The 23,730-nt window shown below is 42.8% G+C and overlaps 1 protein-coding gene across 2 annotated transcripts in view; it reads right to left on the bottom strand.

The window, feature by feature from the left end:
• Window positions 1–4,858: 4,858 nt before the first annotated feature.
• LOC125893613 (potassium/sodium hyperpolarization-activated cyclic nucleotide-gated channel 3-like) overlaps window positions 4,859–23,730 on the bottom strand; it is a 30,491-nt gene continuing 11,619 nt past the window's right edge. Inside the window, exons 1-9 of one of the 2 annotated variants that reach the window (XM_049584371.1) lie at window positions 18,061–18,087; window positions 17,732–17,938; window positions 17,207–17,420; window positions 15,160–15,321; window positions 13,947–14,165; window positions 9,751–9,897; window positions 9,396–9,636; window positions 9,102–9,266; window positions 4,859–8,716 (exon numbers count right to left, since the gene is read on the bottom strand). In XM_049584371.1, the coding sequence (XP_049440328.1) occupies window positions 6,210–8,716; window positions 9,102–9,266; window positions 9,396–9,636; window positions 9,751–9,897; window positions 13,947–14,165; window positions 15,160–15,321; window positions 17,207–17,420; window positions 17,732–17,919 (3,843 nt within the window). In that variant the 5' untranslated portion in view covers window positions 17,920–17,938; window positions 18,061–18,087 and the 3' untranslated portion in view covers window positions 4,859–6,209. Of the gene's footprint in view, window positions 8,717–9,101; window positions 9,267–9,395; window positions 9,637–9,750; window positions 9,898–13,946; window positions 14,166–15,159; window positions 15,322–17,206; window positions 17,421–17,731; window positions 17,939–18,060; window positions 18,088–23,730 lie in introns of those variants that run through there. The other variant, XM_049584369.1, reaches the window with a different exon arrangement.

The following is a 23,730-nucleotide window of genomic DNA, read 5'->3' as shown; positions in this document are numbered from 1 at the left end:
TGACTTGTAAATTTCAATTTTATGTACAGTGAATTTCTGGCGTAGAGCTTTTATTCTGAAGAGGAGGAGAATTTAGGTCTTTCTGTGTTTTATTTATTTATTTATTTATTTATTTTACAGTTCTTAGGATGAAAAGTTACCTGTGGCATCGCATTTATGTCATCAGTCACCAGGGCGATAAAACATGTTCATGAGCACATTACATTATTTCACAGGTGCAGACATGAACTGCCACTTGCATGAAGTCCTCTGTGCGCTTACTGCTTAGTTCTTCACACCCAGGAGCTATTCTTTGCCTCTTCCTTTGTTTTGTTTCTTGCTCACAGCTGCTTGTACAACTCTCAGTTGTGAGGACTTGTAACATGTGAGTGGCAGTTGATATGTGAGTGTGTGAAATAATATTATGAGCATGTTTAAGCACACTTGCAACTACTGACATAAATGTGACGTCATATATACTTTACTCGGTGAGTGTCGTAGCCCAGAACTACTTGAAAATCCCTGTGCATTTATAAACAGCATCCCAGTATTTCAGACTTCATGTGTTCCCAAGCAATTTTTAGAACTTGTTTTTACACATTGTCAAATAGCATGTGATGATCAGAACGCAATTTGTTAAAAGTCTAGTGTGTAGGATTTAGTGGCATCTAGTGGCTGAGGCTGCAACCAACTGAAACTTCTCCTGCATGTCAAGCATAGAATTATGGAGGCTGATGTGAAAATGTGAAAGTACAGAAGGCCTTATCTCGAGCTGGTGACTGGTTTGTCTGCTCTGGACTAGTGCAGAAAAAACATGGTGAACTCCTTGGAAGAGGACCTGCTCTGTAAGTAAATATAAACGACTCATGCTAAAATGGGATTTATACTTCTGTTGATGCCGGACCTATGCAGTAACCTGATGTGCCCCTCCTCAGAAATGTAACTACACATTGCAGCAACGCAGACCTCCTTTCTATTTTTGCAAGCTGAGACCATTTCCCTCAGTGGAAACTAAGCTTTTATTTATTTTTATTTCACAGATAAGAAACAGTAAATTGTGAAGACCTGGATTCCTATTAGCAAAAGAAATTTTGCTAGTCACTAGGCTAATTTATACAATGTAAAATGCCACAGGCTTGTGCTAATAACGTTAACATGTTATATTTGTTTGGAAAATGTGTCTAGTATAAGACAGTTTTGTCAGTGAACCTTGTGAGTTGTAATGGAGCCAAAATCTGTAACGTTACCTTTGTTAAATGTTGCTGTTGTCCCTGGTTTTATATGAGCATAGGAAATCTCTGCTAGAGGCTATGCTAATTTATACAATGTAAAATGCCATAGGCTTGTGCTAATAATGTTAGCATGTTGTATTTGTGGGTAAAATGTGTCCAGATAAAGACAAGTGCTTTGTCTGTGAATGCTGCGAGTTACAGTGAAGCTGATTTGTGTATTTGTGTTTGAAACTGTCTCTATTAAGCCACGTTTAATGTGTGTTTTAGGTGTGTTTTGAATCAACTCAATTTTGCAGCACTTCACAGAAACCCTGCTGCCAACTAGTGTTTTGGAGGTGCAACACTTGAAGGTCTAACACTTTCTGGTGATTATCAAATCCTACTGGACCTTTAAATTTACTCAAGATCATGATTACTTTTGCTTAGAATTATTTCAGATGGCCATGCATGTTGTTGTTGCCTGTTGTAATATAGGAAAAAAAGGATTTATATATATTTCTTCAATAATAATCAATAGGCTATATTGGAGGACGGGTGGCATTTTAAGCATTTTTGGATATTGGTGGTGCTGTGTCTCCCTAATTATAATTATGGCCTAGCTCAAACAGCAACATGAAAATCATCCTCTTACTGACAAAGCAGGGGCTATTCAAACAGTGTGCAAATAATAACAAGTGTAAATCCAACATACTAATGCCTCTTAACTCGTAGATGTGAAAATTAATTCTCTCATCGCCGCCTACATGGGCTGAAGGGCTGTTAAAATCCCCTCGTACATTCATGAGAGAGGAGAGGTAAAATAAATGTGTGTGAGGGAGAAAGAGTTTTAGGAAGGGAAGGATAGGCAGGTGTATCAGTGAGGCTGTAATCTGCCCGAACAGAGACAGATATCCATTTAGTTCCAGTCAAGAGCGGCAGAGATTTAAGTGTCCCCACATTCACAAGCTTAACCTTGGATGCGAGTGTGTCTGCCCTCTGCTGAGAGGTACAGGATTAGTGTTGGGGATCCAGGAGCAGCAGCAGCAGAGCTAAGACTGAGCGAACATCTCTTAACCATTCAACCAGCTATTCAACACAAGAAGTTATTTTGTCACACAGCAGTGTCGAAGATGAGCTGCCAAACCTCTCAGTTCCCAAATCCTCCGAGGTCACGAACAAGTCCAAATATGAATCATCAGGATCGTGTCCAAGTGGAGTCTCAGGTGGTGATCAGTATCCTGGTGATCTGTCCAAACTAAAATGAAATATGTAAATTAAAGGATCAGTTCACTCAAATCACAGAATCAACAAATCCTAATTACTCAAGTACATTTGAGTATTTTCATTTTCTACTACTTACTTCTAAGTAGTTAAGTATTTCTAACTACTTAAGTCTAATAAATATTGTGCTTTTTACTCCACTACATTTTTTTGACAGCCATAGTTACTTGGTACTTTTAAGATTAAGATCTTAAAGATTAGATCTTAAAACATATGATAAAATTATGAAATCATTGTATTTTTTTTAAAGCATTTTAAGCAGTTTTGGCTCAAAAATAAAAGATTGTCTTGAGTCTCTTGTCACAATTCAGACAGCAGCTTCTCAGATTGGTCAAGGCACAAAGTGGTAAAATTATCCAAGATTTCACAAAGATTATTTGCATACAGATTTCTGTGGCAGTAGTTCCTCATCTGAATACGTCTACCACAGCTGCATGGTGGTTTCAGGCCATGCAGATAGTCAAATAGTCCACATGATTTCTGTCTCTCCAGGACAATGGAGGTGAATTTAATAAACCAGGGCAATAGCTATCACTGATGTCAATGAGGTTATATCCATATCCTTATTTTTTCCCCCCATGAATTTAAGGGTTTTGACAGTGTATACGGAGTTTAAAATTTAAAAAAGTCTGTAAAAAAGTTACAGATGACAGGTATTTAATATGTGGATTCTATATTTTTAGACTCCCGACAATCCATAAACCTTTCTGTAAACACTTTTCATGATAAGTTCTTTTTCCTTATGAAAGAGTGCTGAATAAAAAGTGCCATGTTTTTTTTTTTAAATACTATGGAGATGAGTTGAGAAAATCATTTTTTTGTTTGTTTGTTTTTTTGTTTTGTTTTTTTTTTTGTTCATAATTCTGGTAAACCAGCACTTTCTTTTACATTAATAACAGCTTGTTTAGTGGTTATAATGGTTTCTTGGGGATGGTTAGTCGTGGATGTCAGTTTTAAAGACCCCCTACAATGAAAATCATGAGTACAAGATCTGTCATAAGTATATCTGTCATAAGATCTGTCATAAGTCAGCATCATGGCTGAGCATTTCCACCAGAACTGTAGAGCACCACTGAGTCTGAAAACACAGATTCAGACAGCCAGGGTTTCATATGTCACAAACCTAAGGAACCAACCCTGTCATTTTGCCGGGTGAGGCTTTTTCATATCAATAGAATAATGCTACAGCAAAACAAGGTGTATCCGAAGAGATGACACGCAGGCTGGAGTCGGGCTTGCAGCCGCTGCAGCAAGGACAATGCCTTTGTACATGGGGAGCCTGCTCTATCCACTAAGCCACTGATACCCCAATTGTAAGCCATTTTAAGGCGTGAAGGGATTTTTTTAATGGAAAAAAACTTCCAAATATCTCATTTGGATGAGCAGAGGTACGTTTTTAGGGGTTTAATAAATGATGCAGAACAATCACTGCTCCACCCAGCTTAGTCTTGGCAAGGTGCTGGAAACATCAATAAATCCAGACTGGTATAAAAAGATTTCGGCACACTCACATCCATGCAGTGGACAGAGCCTGTCCATTGTTGCCGTATATATGCTCTGATGAAGGTCGAAGAGACCGAAACCCCAACAATAAAGTGAAACACTACATAGATGTAAGTGTGTGGAAGTCTTTTTCTACCAGGGGTTTAATCGATGCCAGGAGTGGAACTTTAAATCTCTAAAATGTTAACAACATATTGAAGGCCACTGAACAAACTAAACCAAAAGCAGCCACATTGGAAAAAATTAAAAGTTTCAAGTCTGCTCTGGAAATGTCCAAGTCATCAACATTCAAGTTTAAGTTGAATTATGAATCAATACTTTCATATCCAGCCTGTTGATAAAGGGGCTCTATGCGAAATTCAGAGTGTATAGGTTGTCTGTACACAGCACTCAACATGGAGGTGGCTGATGAGGCGGCTAGCAGCTAATAGTGCTAACTCCATGAACAGCACTAAGCAACAGCAACAGTGCTGACAGAGCTAATAGTTTTAACCTCGGGGGAAACTGGAGGGTGGTTGCTATGCTTCTGAGACATTGTACTAACGCCAACGTATGAGTGCAGAGCAAAACAGTGGCAATGAGCTAGACAGTGGGATACACACAGAATGGCTTACCACAACAAACCACAGAGAAGCTCGGATTACAACACACTCAGAGCGTGACTTCACTCTCTGCTCAGGATGCCATTACTCCATATCACGTAGCAAATAATTGCTTGCTGCTATATAAATGCTCTGAGTGTCGTATACAGAACCTTTAAGGTAACAGCAGTTTAATTAAATATACACATACACAGGACAGAAAACACAAGCTCATACCTGAACACACCCATCAAGATGATATCTAAATCTGCTTTATTCTTACATCCAGATATACACCTTCATCATCACTGTCATGGTTGTCAAGAATATCATCATCATCATCATCATAATCACAATCATAATCATCACCTTCAACACCACGCTCAGGATCCTCATCGTGACAGCATTATTAGCTTTTTTTTTCTCTGTTCAAAAGCTAAAGCTGTGATAAATAAAAAATAAAACATTTGGTCCTTTAATATATAGTCTAGGCAACATGGTATCAGGGGTTAAGACAGAAAAGTCTCGTTGCTACCCACACAAAACATCAAACATCACTGGGAATGGCGCCGAAACAGTGTGATGGGGCGACAGAAGGGAGAGCCATTTGAACATGAACAAGTGTCGGGCAAACCGAGAGAAAGGGAGAGAGTCTGTGAGCGCCAAAGAAGCAGTTAGCGACCGCGGCTGTGAAATCAGATGAAAGGCGGCGAGACAGAGAGGAGATGAAAGACAGAGAGGCTGAGGAGTGAGGAAGCTTACAACAGACCCACAGAGAGGCACGTATTTACAGTACATGGAGCCGGGTGGGATGAAAATCAAGTGAGCCACGGTGCACAGCAGAGCAGTATTGTCTGTCACACAGAAAAAAAACCAAAACACAATATACAGAAATCGTCAGAGTGAACATGTAGGTTTAAAACTTTTGTCCAAAAAACTAAACACCACACACCTGGGACAACAAAACTACCAGTGGACTGCTCCTAATTATTCAAATTCATATGAGTATTGACTTTACAGTGATTTTTAAACTCTATATTCTTATCGTTATTATTATTCTGATGAGAAAATATTACACTTTGGTGCAGAATGGGAGGCAAGAGGGAGTTGGAGCTGGAAACCCGGAAGTGTCTGCTCTATTGCCTGAAACGGACATCACAAGAGACGGTCTTCCCAACAGCAGAACGATTATTATTTTCTCACATTTATTGTTATTGTCAAGGTAATTCCCTCTCAAATGTTTCACATGTATTGCTACTTCCATTGTCAAGAAAATGGAGACTTTGTTTTTTCTCCGCTATTGCTTCCATCCCATTTCACCGTGTGTTTTGTTTCCACTTCAGCTCCCCCGCTTGCTCCAACAATCACTAACACAGATATGTATGTATACATTTGGATGGTTTTTCAGACTCTACCATTGCCTGCACCGACACACCCAGACAGTCCTCGAGCAATGGCTTGGTTGAGAGTCACACAAACACCTGATGTTCTAAGACAATCACATCCTAGAGTGAATGCAAACAAGATGGACCTGTCCACACGACATCATTAGATGTCTGGCTCCAACTCGGACACAACTCTGTTTATGCATGGCTCTGCTAATCAGCACCGGCCGCAACATCAACATCCTGTGAGATTTTCTTCCTCTTTTTTCTTACATGTTAGCAGGCAGTTTGTGTCTCAGTCCTTCTGAGTCTTTTCTGGCGAGTGGCAGCTGTGGGTCTTTTTTCCCACCTTTAGGTGAGGTGGTGTTGGCAGGAGTGGCTGCATGTGCTGACTGGGCGGGTGTAGTGGTGGCTGCCTGAGAGGTCTGGGCAGGGGTTGAGGGTGTACTGAGTTTTGAGGAGTGGGTGGGGGCAGCTGTGGTGGTTGGCATTTGTTTGGGGGAGGGAGCAGAGGCAGATTGGGCACTAGAAGAGGTGGCGGCGGTGGTGGTGGGGGGAGAGGTGGTTGTAAGAGATGAGGGTTTAATGGAGCATGAAGTTGCAGAGGATGAGGGTGTCGGTGGGGTTGGTTTGGTGGAATGATCGGAGCCCGAAGTGGGGCTTGGTGTCGGGACGGACGGGATTTGCTTCACAGGATGAACTGAGAAAGTTATTTTACGTTGAGTGCTAGTGCCAGCTGTTGTTGGGGAAGAAGATGGTGACTGGACTGGGGTCTGTTTTGGGATCTGGCTCAAAGGGGGGGCTCGGGTCGAGCTGGAGACAGTGGGCTGGAGACAAGGGGTTGGACTCTGGGATTTACTCAGTGAAGGGACAGGTGTAACAGGCATAGGAGAAGGGGACGGTGCAGGGATAGGAGTAACAGGTGTCATGGTTTGTGTAGGAGTCTGAACGGGGGTGGAAGTGCGGGTGCGGGTAGTTTGAGTGGGAGTCGGTATTGGAGAAGGGATTGGGGTTGGGGCAGGACTGGGGCCTGACAATGGTGAGGCAGAAGGAGGTGTGTTGGATGCCTTGGCTCGGGGGCTCTGGGGTCGTGGTGGGATGGAGGTGATCAAAGAGGATGGGGGGGAAGAGGAGGTAAAAGATGACTTGGGCCCGTAAGTTTGAGGTAGTGGAACAGGGGTAGTAACAGATGATGGAGGCGGTGTGGAGGAGGGAGAGGGAGAGGGAGAGGAAGAGCGGGGAGAGGGTGTAGGGATTGGTTTGGGACGAGGAGTTGATGAGAGCGACAGCGGGTTTGTTCCTGCTGAAGGAGGGGTGGAGCAGGGAGGAGGAGAGGAGGAGCGAGAGGGTGGCATTGGGATTGGTTTAGGACGAGGTGTCTGAGGGAGTATTGGTGTAGGAGACGAGGGAGTGGGTGCAGGTGAAGGGGCAGCAGAGGAGAGCGGGGTCTGTTTCGGAGGGGAGGAGGAAGCTGCTGAAGGCATGTGTGCAGCTGTAGGTGCGGCCATGGAGGCAGCATGAGGGGCAGATTGTGTGGGCTGATTCTGTGCTAACGCTGGCTGAATAGGAACTGCGGCCTGTGCTTGTGTTTGTGCGTTAAATGGTATGTTTGTCAGCAGCTGTACTGGAACGTTTGAGGTCAGCATGCCCGCACTGCTTCCCCTGGCTAACTGCCCTGCAAGGAAAGGAGCCGCCAGCAAATTACCACCAGAGGCCTTCCTGTGGAGAGGAGGGTGAGGCTGCACTCCAGCCCAGGAGCGGTGAGGCAGAGTGGGCTGTGAGGCCGACAGCAGCCTGGCCTCCTGGGTGAGTCTGCCCAGTGCTGGCAGACCCTGAGAGCTGGGTCCTCCGTGACGTAACAGAGCTTCTTTCGCTCCCTGCTGGCCCATCACAGAAGTGTTGCTATCGGAGGGAGCACCACAAGCAGCAGAGGGGTTGGTGGCAGGTATCTTGTGGAGGGGTGGAGTTGGTGGCCCTGCACCAGTCGGGGTTCCTAGTGATCCAGCAATCACTGTGGGATGATCAGCCTGGAGGCGGAGGCTGTAATGAAGAGGTCTGCCTTGTTGGACTGAAGTCGGGACAGAGGAGGCTGGTGTCGGTGGAGTTTTAGCAACAGGGGGCGATGTCAACCCACCAGGGGGACCCATGGTTGAAGGAGAGGCCGGAAATCCTCTTGGGGACAAGCCACCCATCCCACCCATCCCCCCTAACCCTCCTAATCCTCCTAACCCTCCCATCCCTCCCATTGTCATCATCCCAATAAGAGAGCTCACAGAGGGGCGGAGGGGCTGTAACACAGGAGGACGAGGAGGAGACAGAGGGAAAGAGGAGGAGGGAGAAGGAGAAATAAGAGGGGAAGGCAGGAAGAAAGCACCTCCGAGCGCATGCTGCTGCTGCAACTGCTGGAGCTGCTGCTGCTGTTGCTGCTGCTGGTGCATGAGGGCGATGGCTACATTACTGGTGGCAGCAGCAGTCTGCAGGGGGGCATGGACCAGCGGTGCCCAGATAACTGGGCGTGGCCGTGGAGACACCGTGCCACTTCCTCCCATGACTCCACTTCTTCCTGCAGCAGCGGCCGCAATGGCGTCCTGCATGGCAGGCATGCTGTCGTGTTTGACAATCTGCTGCACCAGCATGCTGTCACAGGAACCCAGACTGCCTGCTGTAAGGCCTCCTGCTCCTGGACCCCCTCCACCCCGACCTCCACCACGACCCATACTGCCACCCAGAGAACCACCCTGGGAGGACTTCCGCAGGAGCATGGAGTTCTTCCTGCCTGTAGAGGAAAAGAAGAATGAAGATATAATACCAAGTGTGAGTTAAGTTCCAGAAATAGAAGGCGTGAAAGAGTGAAAACATCTACTTTGTAGGAGTTGTTTACTGAACACATAAGAAATGTCTGAGGTTTTAGCCTCAAGGTTTTTCTGTTCTTCACTGAGAACATTACTCATCCTTTATTATTTCATCATTTTATTTTTCAAAGATGAGTTCTGACCTTTCAGCTGAGGACAAAGCGCCTGAGAAATTTAGCAGAATAGGACGGATTATTATAATGTTGGGCAAGGTCGTTGCAGAATTAGAGAGCTAAATGGAAAATGGTGAGTCACTGCATTTATGAGATGGTGGGAGAAATGTATGAGCTAATCAGAAATCCATTTTACCGATACGGTCCAGTCGGTCAACTGCGACAGTTTCGAAGGCACGTCGCATCATTGGATGTTCCTCCAGCACCTCATTAAAGCTGTCCACACTGAGAGAGTACAGGCGACAATAAGTATCTGCACGCACACTGGCTGTCCTCCGTCCACGGGTTAACAAACAGATCTCTGAAAAAGAGAACAGGCAGTGAGATAAATTAACCATAGAGTACTCTGCATAATCATAAACCACTATCACCTTCATATTTAAGTACCTTCTTCCTCTGTACCTTCCTGGACAACTCTGCATGTTCTCACCTCCAAAGTAAGACCCATCGCTCAGCTTGGTTTCCTTGTTGCCACGGGTCAACACGCTGACTCGTCCGTGCTGGATGAAGTACATCTTCCGTCCAACTGTGCCCTCACGGATGATGAAGTCTGCAGGCTGGAACACTTCAAAGCGGAGCTTGGTCAGCACAGCGGTCACGAAGTTGGGATCAGCATTGGCGAACAGTGGCATGTTAGCCACCAGGCTGCGGCAGTTAAAGCTGACGATCTCCTGGACAAAGAGGAAGAGGAGATAAAGAGAGAAGGGACAGAGGAGAGATTTGCAGGAGGACAGAGCATTTGTAGTCTGCACGTGTTGATTTGTCAGTGTTTGTGAATTTATTACCTCTTTAAGCGGCTCGCTGAGTTCTCCCAGGATGTTCTCCTCATCAAACATTTTCCCCTGGAAGCGGTGCTCGTAGTACTCGTGGATCTTTTGCCGAACATCTGCAGGAAGCTTATGGAACGACATGTACTGCTCCACCTGCTTGTACTGCAAACACACACATGCACAGGTCAGGGAACTGCAAACAAACATATTCACTTTAAAAGAAAGAGCATAAGTACATTGATTTGTCAACTGGTTCCCAACCTGTTTGGCACATTTCTACTTAAAACTTGTTTGACCCCTCGTCACAGGTGACATACGGCTGCATTCGACGTCTTTCTCCTGCCTTCACTCTTTCACTACTCCACATACAGTATTGGGCAAGCTACGAGCTAAGCTACCCGTTAATCCACATCAAAATGAAGTTTCACTACACTGAAGCTACCTCCAGAGAAACGTAGCATGCTAAGCTGCAAGAAAGTGGCATTTTTTTTATTTTCTTATTTTTGTCAAATCAGCACTTTCTCAGTGATAAGAATAGGCAAGCAAAAAAATGTTCACTTAAACTGTTAATTATAAAATGACAGACTTATTAAATCTTTTTTTAAGACTTTATGACATTTAAACATGCCCTCCAATAACATGACATCGTCAGTCGGCCTATTTCTCTTTCTTGGCCTCTTTCAGTCATCTCTCTGGCTGTGTCAGTAATTCAAAAACAGAATTCCAAAATATATTTTCGGTCGATAAAACCATAAAAAATTAAAGGATAATAATATAAACAATAAAAACAACAGACCTAAATGAAAACTTTTCTTTTTTCGCAGACATTAGCACATGAACATGTCCTGCGAATAACACCTGACATCAGCATGTCACTCTTTCTCTTCTCTTTTCCTTCTTGATACTGTTCTCTGTCTCAAGCTCCTTTCTTGGCCCCTGTTGTGGCCCTTGTTTCCACTGCAAATCCACTAAATATATATAGTCTACCAGCAAGACACATGGGAGACACGTCAAGGAGTGATATGTAGCCAATCAGAAGCAGAGTAGGGCGGGTCTTGACAAGAAAGGCCAATAGCGAAAGCAGCAAGCAGAATAAACTAAAGGATTAGTACGTGATGTCATGATGTCTTCCTCTCCTCCACATGCCTCGGTGTGGCGCTGGCGTCAGTCACATTACTTATCCTCAGTTCTATTGTCTGTACTTTATCCAGACCTCTGCAGGAAAAACATCAGCTGCACTTCAGAGCTTTTCCTGAGGAAAAATAGCTTGTAACTTTCATGGACGGCTGCTGCACTACTCGGTCAGTTAATTAGCTTCACTACTGAAAAGCTATTTGACTCAGAAAGTAGTGACGTTACCACCATGCTACTGAGAAATGCAGTTAAAATGTAATAAGTAATGTAACTATTTCAATTTCTTCATCAAAGTAATGTGACTCATTACATTTGATTACCTTTCTATGTTTCTAAATGTTTCAGACTAAGCAATGAAGCTGGAAAGATCCACTGCAAGAGACAACATAATAAGTGTTCCATGCCCATCTGCAGAACTCCATATATGCAGCAGCAGCACAGCACAGAATATCTGGTATTCTCTGTGAAGGAGTGAATGCTATGAACAGTGAAGTCTACTGCTGTGAGAAGGCAGAGAGGAAGGTCACGTACTGCAACAGGCCAGCGAGAAGCAGAGTAGAGAAAAGGGCAGCTTTCCATACACTGACAGGCAGGAGGCAGAGCGCACAGCCGAATCATCTGATATCAATCACATGCAGTGGTAATGCTCAGAGCAATTTGCATTGATTTGATTGGCAGATTGGAGGTGGTGCAAATCAAACAAGATAAACAAATAAATATGACACTAAACAATGGACATATCTTTTCTAGACTGTCTAGGTCTATGATTATTGTCATCTCTCCATCCAGTGCACAGACTTATTTGTTGTCTATGAGCTAATCAGTGTTTCACATCCTCTCGACTGCTGTAGAGCCGCACCCCTTTTTTAACAAGCATGGACTGTGAGGCAAGGAGGACGCACAAGGCATGTTTCAATCTATTTTCATATTGTTAAGGAACATAATTTGTGTTTAAACTGTGTTTAAAGTAAAGATGGGATGTTATATTACTTATACAAGTCAAAAAAAAATCATATAAAAAATGTATAGCTTTTAATGTTGGTGGATCTGAATGACACAGGAAAATGAGCAGGGGAAATACTGTTTAAATAGGGAATACTGTTCAGATTTAATTCTCTAATGATACAGTCAGTTTATAATACATCTTATTGATTACGTATACACAATATTCATCTCAGCAAGTTTTTTCAGCATGCTGTTTTCTAGAGATACTCCAGAAATTGAGGATATTCTTGATAGTGATGAAAAATACAAAACAAAATAATTATACAGTGTGTTTTAAAGTATCACTTTATTCCTAAATCTGAGTTAATCATTCGAGAAAACTGAAATAAACTCATGTTTTTTGTTGAAAAGGGGTCTTTTAAGACCTTTTATTGTCAGTTTTACTATTAGGTGGTTTCTGCGTTGAGCTTCTCTGTCCATTGTAGTAGATAGAAAAAATAAACATGATAAAGTATCCTGATAAAAAAAAATTGGGCCAATGATTTGTGACTGCATTTAGAGTAGAAATCCACCATTACAATGTCTTTTTCAGTTTGGACCATTACTGGGTTCTAAACTGATTGAAATTTGAGCGCATGTTGCTGAATGAATGGACCCTGTCTGGACACAGAGAGCTCCTTGTGAGCCATCCATCTTAATGATGCTGTATTAAAATCTGTCCAGACGGCTTTGTTGACTGGCCTTGTGTGAAAGCCAAGAGAAGACATTCCTGTGCAGTGAAAAGATGTATGCGACAATATGGAAGCTCATCTACATAAAAGCTTTTTACTAACAAATATATATTCAAATGAAACCCTTCTATAACTACCAATGTTTGTTAATTAACTGTAATTGCACTAGATAGTAAACACAGAATGATGTGAGACACAGCCAAGTTGTGACAAGTGAGACTAAAATGATTTTCCCTTTTTTCCCTATTTTTTTCCTGTATTTTTCAGGGCATTCAGAGGAAAAATCTGAACAGTATTTGACAAGAAAAAGAAACTATTTGAGAGAGGTCAAAGAAAATGAATATATTGAAGGAGGTTAAATGTGTTTTAGAGTCTGTCCCATCCCATTCATCATCCTGAGACTCCTCAGGAGCATCTTGTAACCACCTTGGTGGATCCTGAGCCACAGGATGGAAACCAATACATCTTTCTTTCTTTTTTTCTTTCAGATTATTTTTTGATTTTTGCCTTCATTGGACAGGAGGACAGATAGATATGAAAGGAGGAGGAGAGAGGGGATGACATGCAGAACTTGCACCACTGCCAAGGACTACTGCCTACAGGACATGAGGCACATGCTCTACCAGGGCACCACCTAGATTTGACTTTTGACAGAAATTTATTCAAGAACAATTTTGATTCTGATTATCATTTAAGTCGTTTATCAACCACAAATGCCAAACATTCACTGGTTCCTGCTTTGTAAATATAAAGATCATTATATCATTGTAAACTGAGCATGTTTGGGTCTTTGACTGTTGTCACCTTGGGCTCTGGAAACTTGTGATGGCTGACTTTTTGTAGACTGAAAGAGAAACTGATCAGAGGTGTGGACTTGAGCCGCATGACTTCAAGTCATACTCCAGACACTTCATTCTCCTGATGATCCTCTTTGAAACAATTCAACATTCAGTCAAGTTGCAGAAGGAAACTATGAATAACTCATGAAGATGTTACCAAAGATAAAGTGTACAAAAACTATGGGTGGTCAACAACCAAAAAATTGCAGTATGCAAAACATGCAAGTCGAAAATTAACAATTAATAAAGAAATACAATTTTTAAAAACCATGATTTTTGCAAATTTAATATATTATTAAGCTGTTGTAAAAATGGCATTACATTTGGTGAAGACCACATTATGACTCCTTTAAGACTTGAAACTCAAAACTGAAGTACTGGGACTTGACTCAGGACTTGCCTCTCATGACTTTGGACTTGAGTGCAAAGACTTGAGACTTATTGTGACTTGCAAAACAATGACTTGGTCCCACTTCTATATAGCTAAACTATATAGCTAGACTATAGACAATATAGCGGGACAAATGGACGCAGTAATAAATACATGAGCGTCATGTTTCACCTTTTCCTGGTACTGTCGTCGTGAGGAGTCCAGTGACTGGATGAGAGCGGTGGCGTGGCCGATGAACATGGCGTAGCAGGTGGCACCTACGATCATACTGAGCATGGTGAGCCACACATCAGTCATCCCTTCTGGAGCCTGGGCACCGTACCCGATACACAACATGTGGCTCATGGCTTTGAACAGAGCATAGGAGTACTGCACGCCCCATGTGTCATTCTGTGAGTGGGAGGCAGACACAGTGGGTGACAGGAGGAGTAAAAACAAGTTTCAAGTGTTAATTAACAAGCTGCTGCAATATCGGATTGTTCTTATTTTAGTCAGGTGACAGCAGCTTTTCCCCCCTCAGAGGCGTTCAGCCACACCATTTCAGAAAATATAGCTGAGATCATAACATGTAACAGCAGAGCAATTTAACTGTCAAAACCCACTTTGCTTCAAAAAAGAGTGGCTGCAGAGCATTTAAAACCACACAGACGATAAGAAGCCAGTCGCCCTGCATTATTTAATAAATGTCTAAAGACTATAAATAAAAAAGAGCAGCCTCGCTCTGCGTGTGTGTGTGTGTGCGCCCTTCTGTTTTAAGTCCAATTATACTAAGATGTTATTGGTCTAACGGATGAGGGGACTTTCTCTGGGGAAAATCCCAGCATCAGCCTGCTTAGCAACAGTCACCCAGGCAACCGCTGAGACATGAGTCAGCTATTCATACAGCTGTGTATCTGTGTGCGTTCATGGGCGTCCATGTCCGTACGCCTGCATGCACAGGGACGAACCCTCCAGCAGGTCCCCCAGGCCTTCGAGTGTTTGCGTATGTTCACGCCTCCACCTGAACTCTGCAGAGGTTTTTAATTGGAAAATCTTTTTTATTTTGGTGATGATGATGATGATGATAGTCAATCTTATTCCAACTGGACATGTTGCTGCATGAGCCAATTAACGCAGATAAGGCGCAAACAATGTCAAATCTGATAAACACTCTCGCTCTGAACACACACAGATAACCAGAAGCAGAGCCTTTCTGAATCTGCGATTTGCACTCATGTGAAATAAATATTGTGCACGCTGTTCAAACAGCCTGAGATAGCGCTTTGTGCATTTCATTCAACTGAATGTCGTGTCCTTTTCTTTGTTCTCCGCACAATAAAATCATCGCCTGAAACATATTAAAAATTGCAGTCACGTACGTGCAGTCGGCTGGTTAGAGACTCACCACCATCAGGTTCTTGGAAACCCAGCAGTCAGGAGGGAAGTCCTGCAGCATGGGGACCAGGAACTGGAGACAGCCGTCCCAGTGGCACAGCAGCAGCATCATACCGATCAGGTTAACTATCCTCACCATGGCACTGGCAAGGTCATAGGTCATATGGAAAATCTGAGGAGGAGCACAGGGGAAGATGAGGATGCAGGTAGGATGAATAAAAGGATGGAGAGAGCAGGTGAGATTTCTTTTTCATGAGGATTTCATTCCAAACTTGTTCAAATTGCATTTTAATGAGGCCTGTCCTCCAGCTCATTGGCACAGCATTCCAAAAAATGTGTTTGATTCTAAAACCACAGGAGTTGGCGAGTGAAAGGCTTGTGGTGAGTCATACCCATCATAGACTGTATAAGGGGCGTAGCCTCTGTGACTTCACCCACTGGTTTGTGGTCTCCCACTTTAAAGCCTCGAGTCATTTTGGCTGTCGTCATTTTGGTCTTTTGGCATCAGAAGTGACCACATCTGAACAAGAGGGTCGAGATAACTCTAATGCTAGCTGCTAGCTTAGTTAGCACAGTCCATGTACAGCTATGGTTAACTGTGATAATATGAATGATAATGCTCTTTAGTACAACCAAACACTGAAAAAAATGTTACAACTGACCCTTCATCTCACCCCCAGACACAGACTGGTCAATCATAACGTAGCATCGGGCAACAACACAGCTGTGCTCCATAGACTCTAATGCAATCGTTTCAGATTTCCCTCATTTTCAGGCTGGTTTTGTGGCTTTTGAGCTAAGTGTTGTGCCTGGGGCACGTCGTGTATTAATGATACTCGTTACCTGGAGAGGTTGGAAAAAGATAATCATTTCTTTGTGATGGTCCATCAAGCTGTCGGAGTAAGTGTGGAGCTCACACTGTAACTAACTGCTCTCCCTGATGAAATATTATCATATTTTTGGAGAAATGAAACAGTGATTGCAGAGAGAAGCAGACAGAGGGGTCTACAGTCTGTGTTTGAAGGATATATCCAGGATGTCAAACTGACTCAGCAGCAACAACAGGTTAAAAAGACAAAGATAGTTAGAAGCTAAAGCCCAACTATAGGCTACAGATCACAGTGTAAAAGTGAACCACCACATCACTGCTGATCGCCACACAAGACAATGAATATAAAGGGAAACTTTGCTGATATTGAACCAGCTGTGTGGCATCACAGTGTGTGCAGATGAACGGTGTTTGGCCTAGCCCTCACGTGCTGCCAGCCACCAGATGGGCAGGGATCTCTGGGGGTGAAGTCAAACATCGTTCGTCTGCGCACACTGTGATGACACACAGCTGGTTCAATATCAGCAAAGTTTCCCTGCTTCCCTTCACTGGTCGGGGTCGGTCTTTGTTTCACTGTTATAATCATTAAAAAGCAAAAGCAGCATGTGTATACATTCAGGGGAACTGCCCATTGGTTCAACAGCCCATTGTTCCGACCATATTAAACTCATTGTTCCAAAGTCCGTTCTGAAATCATCATGATGCCCTGTGGTTAAGGTCTGGTTAGGTTTAGGCACAAAAACCACTTGGTTAGGGTCAGGAAAAGATCATGGTGTGGGTTAAAATGAAAAAGAAAGTGACAAACACATAAGCCGTGAGCCTGCTCAGCCTCAAGACGGTCGCGGTGCACCATACACCCGCCGCGAGCCGTTCAGCACTGCGGACAGTCGGACTAATGGGCTGTCGAACCAATGACATGGACCCATAGGCTATATCTTCAGTAGCTAGCTAGCTAACCCTACACTTTTCAGGGTTTGATTTTGGTTTTGGAACAGGGAAGAAATGTATACGAGTATCATTAATACACGACGTGCCCCAGGCAAAACATTTAGCTCCAAATCCACAAAACCAGCCTGAAAATGAAGGAAATCTGAAACCATTTGGCTCTATTTTTTACCCACCAAGGTTGTTTCTTGATCACACATTAAATATCAATTGAGTTTTGAACTCTTTCACACATTTATCTCTTTCCTTTCTATTTGCTCTGTTCCCAGCCACTGTTTCTCACCTCCTCCCACTGATGGATGTAGCGGATGAGTCTGGACAGGCGAAGCAGTCGAAGCAGGCTCAGGATTTTGGTGAAACGGACGATGCGCAGTGCCCTGGCTGTCCTGTAGACCTCAGAGTCCAGACTGTCCACCATCAGGAAGATATAGTCTACCGGGATGGATGACACAAAGTCCACAAGGAACCAGCTCTTCAGGTACTTCTGGCGGATCGCCCTGAGTCAGAGTAGGATGGAGGAGCACTGACATTTGTAATTTGGCAGTTGAGCCTTGTGGAAGTGATTCCAACATGTGGCTGGCATAAAGCGATTCTCATCAATATTCAACAGGAACACAACTGGAACATGAACAAAGCTCTGCCACCGGCTCCCCGTCACCTTTTCACATCTCACACATGGACTGTCTCCACACAAACCCAGCAGATGGCCAGAAGAGCAAATTTAAATTTATGGAGACGGAGCTGCTGTATTGATACTGTCGACCGTGCACACATACATAATCATCTCCTTACAAATGCTTCTACTGACCTGGGGTCCAGCAGTATCTCAGTGTTGTCTTCCTTTATGATGCCAGTCCTGAAGTTGAGAACCAAGTCGACCATGAAGAGAGTGTCAGAGACCACGTTGAAGATGATCCACGAGGGAGTGTTCTCGTCTCTAAAGAAAGTGATGCCCACTGGCAGGATGATTAAGTTCCCCATCATCAGCATTAACATCAACAGGTCCCAGTAGAATCTAGACAGAGAGAGACAGTGTTTAAGGTTGTACTGTAAGTCGAAGATATCGCTATTCTCCTGACATTTTCTTTTATTATGTTTCTTTGTGTTCACACAGAAAAAATGACAAAATTCTCTCACAATGCACAAAGGAGATGGAGGAGCTGCTCACTGCTGGAAACCTTTCAATAAATTGTGGGTGGTGGTGAAACAGCTCCAGAGAGATTTTGGAAAACAAAAAGCACTTGATGTTAGACAACATTTTTATGTGTATTTGTGAGGTTTAATTGGCAGTGACATTTAAAATTCAGTGTCACACACATCCCGGTGCAAAACAGTCTTTGAAATTTCCCAACATGATGGATCAGAGCCTGCAGCATCACCTGAGGACATCTGCGTGTAGGGAGTCAAAGTGATGCAATATCTGAGTCACACTCATCTCTCAACCAATATGATGTCACTGTAAACTCTCACGGTCATCTCTCAGCTACCAATGGCAAACGATTGCTGATGTAGATGCTTTACTTCTTGCAGCCTGTTCTTCGGCGTCAGTGACGGATGCACAGAGGCACCTCTCGTGGCGGTATGATATGCACCGAGTGGCAGCAGTTTGTAGCACTGCCGACAACTACTGTAATATAATGAGCAAGACAGTCCGCACAGGGAGGGTGGAAGAGGTCGCTGATAGGTCAAACAGGCTCCAGACTTTCAGTTGCTGTTCATTTCCTGTGTGAATTTTAAGTGAAATCATGATGTTTTTTCTAAACCTGACGATGGACTTTGGTTGCATAAACCTAAGGAAATGAAAAAATAAATAGATAAATATATGTTTTACCTATGTTTTAATTTTATTTTTTTAATATCGTGCCCCACTTTCCAGGCATTTTCCTAAATATCAGATTCAAACTCTGTCCAATCATAATTTCAGCTAGCAGGCAAATATAAAGGGAGAGATGGAGCATGGGGAGAAAATGAAGAAGCCTATACGATGGAAAACAAAACGAACGTTACATCGACAGCTACAGAAAATAAATTTGCGGTTATGTTATGTTTAAGTTTATTTACTTTATTAATCATATTTCAATGTTTTCACTCTTGCTTGTCAATTACACACAGGTCCGAAAGACACACATGCACAAACGGGACCTATACATGCACAAAGTGGAGAGATCTCAGAGTGAGGGGGCTGCCCTTGGTCAGGCGCCCCGAGCGGTTGGGGGGTTCGGTGCCTTGCTCAAGGGCACCTGGGCAGTGCTCAGGAGGTGAACTGGCACCTCTCCAGCCACCAGTCCACGCTCCATATTTGGTCTGGATGGGGACTTGAACAGGCGACCCTCCGGTTCCCAGCCCAAGTCCCAATGGACTGAGCTACTGCCGCCTCCAATATATATTTCAATATATACATCATGTGAAAGGGTATCCATGGTAGACTACTGTAACAATTTCATTACGAACAACAAAATTTCATGACTTTTCCAGGCCTGTAAAATGTAATAGTGAAATTCTGAGTTTTTGAGATTTTTTTTTCTTCCAAAATCAATATTTAATGCCATGAGATTGGAGGACTTAACTAATTTAAAAGTTTTCAGGTTATTTCCTTTAACATTTTACTTCAGACATTTTATCATACCAGGGAAAATATAGAGTCCATACATTTACAATGTCTGCAACTGAAAACAGACCATAATAACAGACGATGGATTAAACCTGGCATCATGATCAGCATATTCAAACAATAGAAGCTTTGATTGCAGAGATGATTTATTAAAATAACTTTTGGTGTAAGCAGAGTCGCACATTGTTCAACAAGAGGATGATCATGAGCGGGTGCTGCAGTAACTGCTTTGTTCATTTCTCTTTAAAATGGTCAGAAAATGTATTCAGAGGGTTACGGCTTGTTATGACCCCCATGTGTAGCAAAAGCCTGCAAACACACTCACACAGTACATACTCCTGTTAAAGAAACAATATTTCAATATAACATTGGGTTCTATCGGTAAGACTCCACTGTGCATCCATGGTTCAACTTTCCCTCCCTACGTATTTTTTTCTAAGCATGCATTTCCCTTTTAACCACTTTAATGGACCGCCATTAGCCAACATGAGACAACAAGTATATGCTGCATGAAACAATTTATACATTTTCTGGTCTGTTATTAGCATTCAGCAATGTGTGATAGCGACTGACCTAATGGCCGACTTTTGATAGCCATCATTTTGTCTATTTCATTTTATTTATTTTTTTCCTCATTATGTTTTCAAATATTCTGATGCTTTTCTTTGCCATGAAACTTTTGATCGTAGCTGTTTCAAAGATGCTGTGACACTAAATAAACCACTCTTAAGCCACATTTGACTCGTAATAAACCTGCAAAATGTCATTAAAAGAAATTATCAAGTGTTTTTAATTGAATCATTTCCTTTGGATGACCAACTTGAGACACAATATGTATATTTATATTTGAATCAACATATAAGAAATGTATTTTTGTAACGGGGCTACGTCATCCAGTAATACAGCATGGAATACAGATGGATGAAGCCTCTCAAGGTTACTGTTCCCTCTCTTTGACCCTCTCTGTGTCTGTGTGTCTCTGTTCAGTTAATTCAATTCTGCTCTGCTTTACTGATATATGACAGATAAAGGATGTACTTTATGTTAGCAAAGCTTTTGCAAAGGATGATTTTGTCTTAAAGGGGAACTATACCAATTTCAAAATTCATACATGTTGGTCTACAACAGTCCCAAAATATCAGTAAACACAAACAGCTCTCTCTCAAATCCCAAAAATAGAGTGCTAAAACTCTCGCTAAAAAAGGTGTTATAGATGACACTGGGAGCACCTAATGCTCTAAGTATATGGGTACATTTTCTGTGTCAGGTCTGAAAACACTACAGTAGAATAAACCTCATTTAAGTATAAAAAAGAAAACAAACATTCAGTGGGTCCACAAAATCAGTCTCCCATTCACTGTCTGTGGAGCAGCTCCAGACTTTAAAGCCCCTGACATCACAAGTTTAAGACTTTCCTCTCAGATTCCTGGCTCTGAGAGAGAGTAGCTCATGTTCACAAATATTGATTGAACTTTCCTCGGCAATGGAAGGAACAGAATTCTTAATTTGGGTGGCATTCCCCTTTAAGAGAAACATTAACACGTACCAGTTCTACAATAAATATAAAACCATCAGTGTTTGGACCTGATTTAAATCAAACACAGCGTTAAGTGAAGAAGGCCTCAATTTCCAAGTGTAGAATCAAGTGTTAACTCTCAAACAACCATCGACTTTTTTGGGGTTTAAGATTGTTTCCTCCAATCAATCCTTTGTACTGCTACTTCTCCTCCTTGATCTTCGTCTTCTTGAGATCTTCCAGCTGGGTCCCCATGGAGCTCTCGGCCTTCTCCCACTTCCTCCTGCTACTCGATGCAATGACTCCAACTGCTGCTCAGCCATCTAAAGAGCAGCCACAAGGATGTTCTCTCATCTTTGCCCATCAAGCTGAGCCACATACTAGGAGGCATGTGTTTTCTGAGTTTCCTCCAGCAGGGAGGGTTTTCTCCTGCTGCCATAGGAGGCGGTCAATCTCTGGCCGATCGTCAGCCTTTTCCTTTGTGTTTGTTATCTTTGTCCTGCATCTCCAGCTGGGAAAGCTGGGATTTTTTCATCTGTGCCAAGAGAGGAGGGTTGTCCTCCTGCCACTGGTGATGTCCAACCTTCAGCTCCTGCTCAGCCTCCATCAGAGCAGCCATGAGCTCGCTATTCTTGTCTCTCCGTTGGTGCTTTTCTCCTGCTTTATCAAGGCTGCTGCAATCTTCCTGGTCTCCTCTCTCTGTTCCTCCAGCTGGGCTTGATGAGAAACCTGGGATCTTTCCAGTGTCTTCTTAGTGCCCTCCATCTTGCTCCATTTATTCTGCAGCTTCTGAGCTTGACTACCGCTCAAACACCAGATCACTTTCCAACTCCCAGTTGGTTTTAGCCACCGCAAGCAACTTCCTGTCATCACGGAGCTCCAGCTTCTTTGCCTCCACTTCATTTTGAAGGGCCTCTTTCGCTCTGTTCATCTGCTCCAATTTAAATTGGAGATCTGCTGCCCAAGATCTTCCTTCTGTTCTTGGAGCTGATTGAAGGAATTGGCCAGTGAGTCCTGTTGGATATCCAGAAGGACTCCCCCCCTCAAATCTACTGTGGGTAAGCCTCACCTCCTTGTCCTTCAGTTTGGTCACAGAAGCTGCTAAAGTTTCTGCTTTGAAGTTTGAAGTCTGTATTTAGTGCTTTCAGCTGAATGTGATATAAAAAGCAAACACTGGCAAGTCGATAAAATTGGCAACAAAAATAATCATCATTATTTAGTTCCAGCTTTTAAAACAGGAAAATTTGCCTCTTCTCTCTCATCTTGTTATGGCCATTTCTTGCTATCTTTTGACAACTAAAGTTATTAAGAAATTAAAAAGTGGAAAGCCTGATTCTCATAAACAGTTCATAATTAATACTACATTCCTTTACCATTTTGAGACAGCACTGACAGCCAGAGGTAAAAACAAAATCCTCCGTCAATTACAACCATATAACTTGAGCCCCTACACAAATTAAGTGACACAGGAATATGTTAGTATATTATACAATAAGTTAAGGCTGAAAAATGAACTTATAAACAGCTTAACAGCAATGTCACAGCTAAAGGGAAGAGGTAAGGTGGGAGCCACCCCTTTATAGGTGGGGTCAACACATTCTCACTCCAACCTCGTCACATATTGACGTATGGTTTCTATGTCCACATACGACATACAAGGTACCCTGGGTGCATTGGTTGTCGACGTTCTGGGATGCCGTGTCAAGTTCTACCCGTTACATGCATTGTCTTCGTTCAAAATACACTTTTTTTTTGACATTTAACGTTTACATACAGTCTCTTTCAAAATTGCACTACGTTGGTACAACACCAAGAAATTACGTTTTTTTTCCCATCAACAACAAATGCACATAGCTGGGTTTAGGAAAAAAAAACAAGTGGTTAGGTTTAGGAAAAAAGAACAGGGTTTGGCTTCAGAATCTGACAGGACATGAACACCGCTCTCTCAGGTGAAATTCAGTGTTTGTTGGACCCGCCCAACCCACTTGGACATTCATTGCCTTAACTTTTGTCCTTGTCCTGCTGCGTTTTCTTCTGACGCTGCCGGGCGCCATTAAACTACATTAAAGGACACCTTTTTTCATTGGTTTCTGACGCCGTAAGTCACTACCCAAACGCCGGATTTTGAGGACTTTGGAGTGAGACCAGGCTTGTGGGGTACCCCCAAAGGTTAAGGTAGGGGTACAGAAACTGAGGATCAGACCTTCCACATATTGACTATGGAGGCCTAAGCGTGTCAGGTAATAACTGAAACAAATTTTGTGGAATTATGATACTTAATATTACAAATATACATTTGACTTTGTCACAAAACATGACAACATACAATAATTGGGACATTTAAATACAACAGAGCCGTCGCTAAGGTTATTAGTAACACCTTTGCTACTTTCTTTTCCTACTATGACAAGTCTATCTGCTTTGAAAAGGTCCTGTTGTATTCAGTATGTGTTAGGTTTTAGTAGTGTAGCCTTTACATTCATGAGAAAAACTTATCTGATTGATTTTCAAACTGAAGAAGACCGTGCATTTTACTTCACAGTGAGGAACATAAAAAATAGATTTAAAGGAGCACTCCTGTCGTTCAGGGTCTGACTTACATAAAGTTGTGAGAGGCAGATCCAATAAAGAAAGGTCAATACTGAAGCAGCCGAGGCTGAGATGTTGTGACTTTTAGATT

This window comes from Epinephelus fuscoguttatus, linkage group LG8 (genome assembly GCF_011397635.1).
Source record: "Epinephelus fuscoguttatus linkage group LG8, E.fuscoguttatus.final_Chr_v1".
In the NCBI taxonomy this organism is placed as follows: Eukaryota; Metazoa; Chordata; class Actinopteri; order Perciformes; family Serranidae; genus Epinephelus; species Epinephelus fuscoguttatus.
Note: the sequence above shows the minus strand (reverse complement) of the source record. Positions and strands in the feature narration are given on the sequence as shown.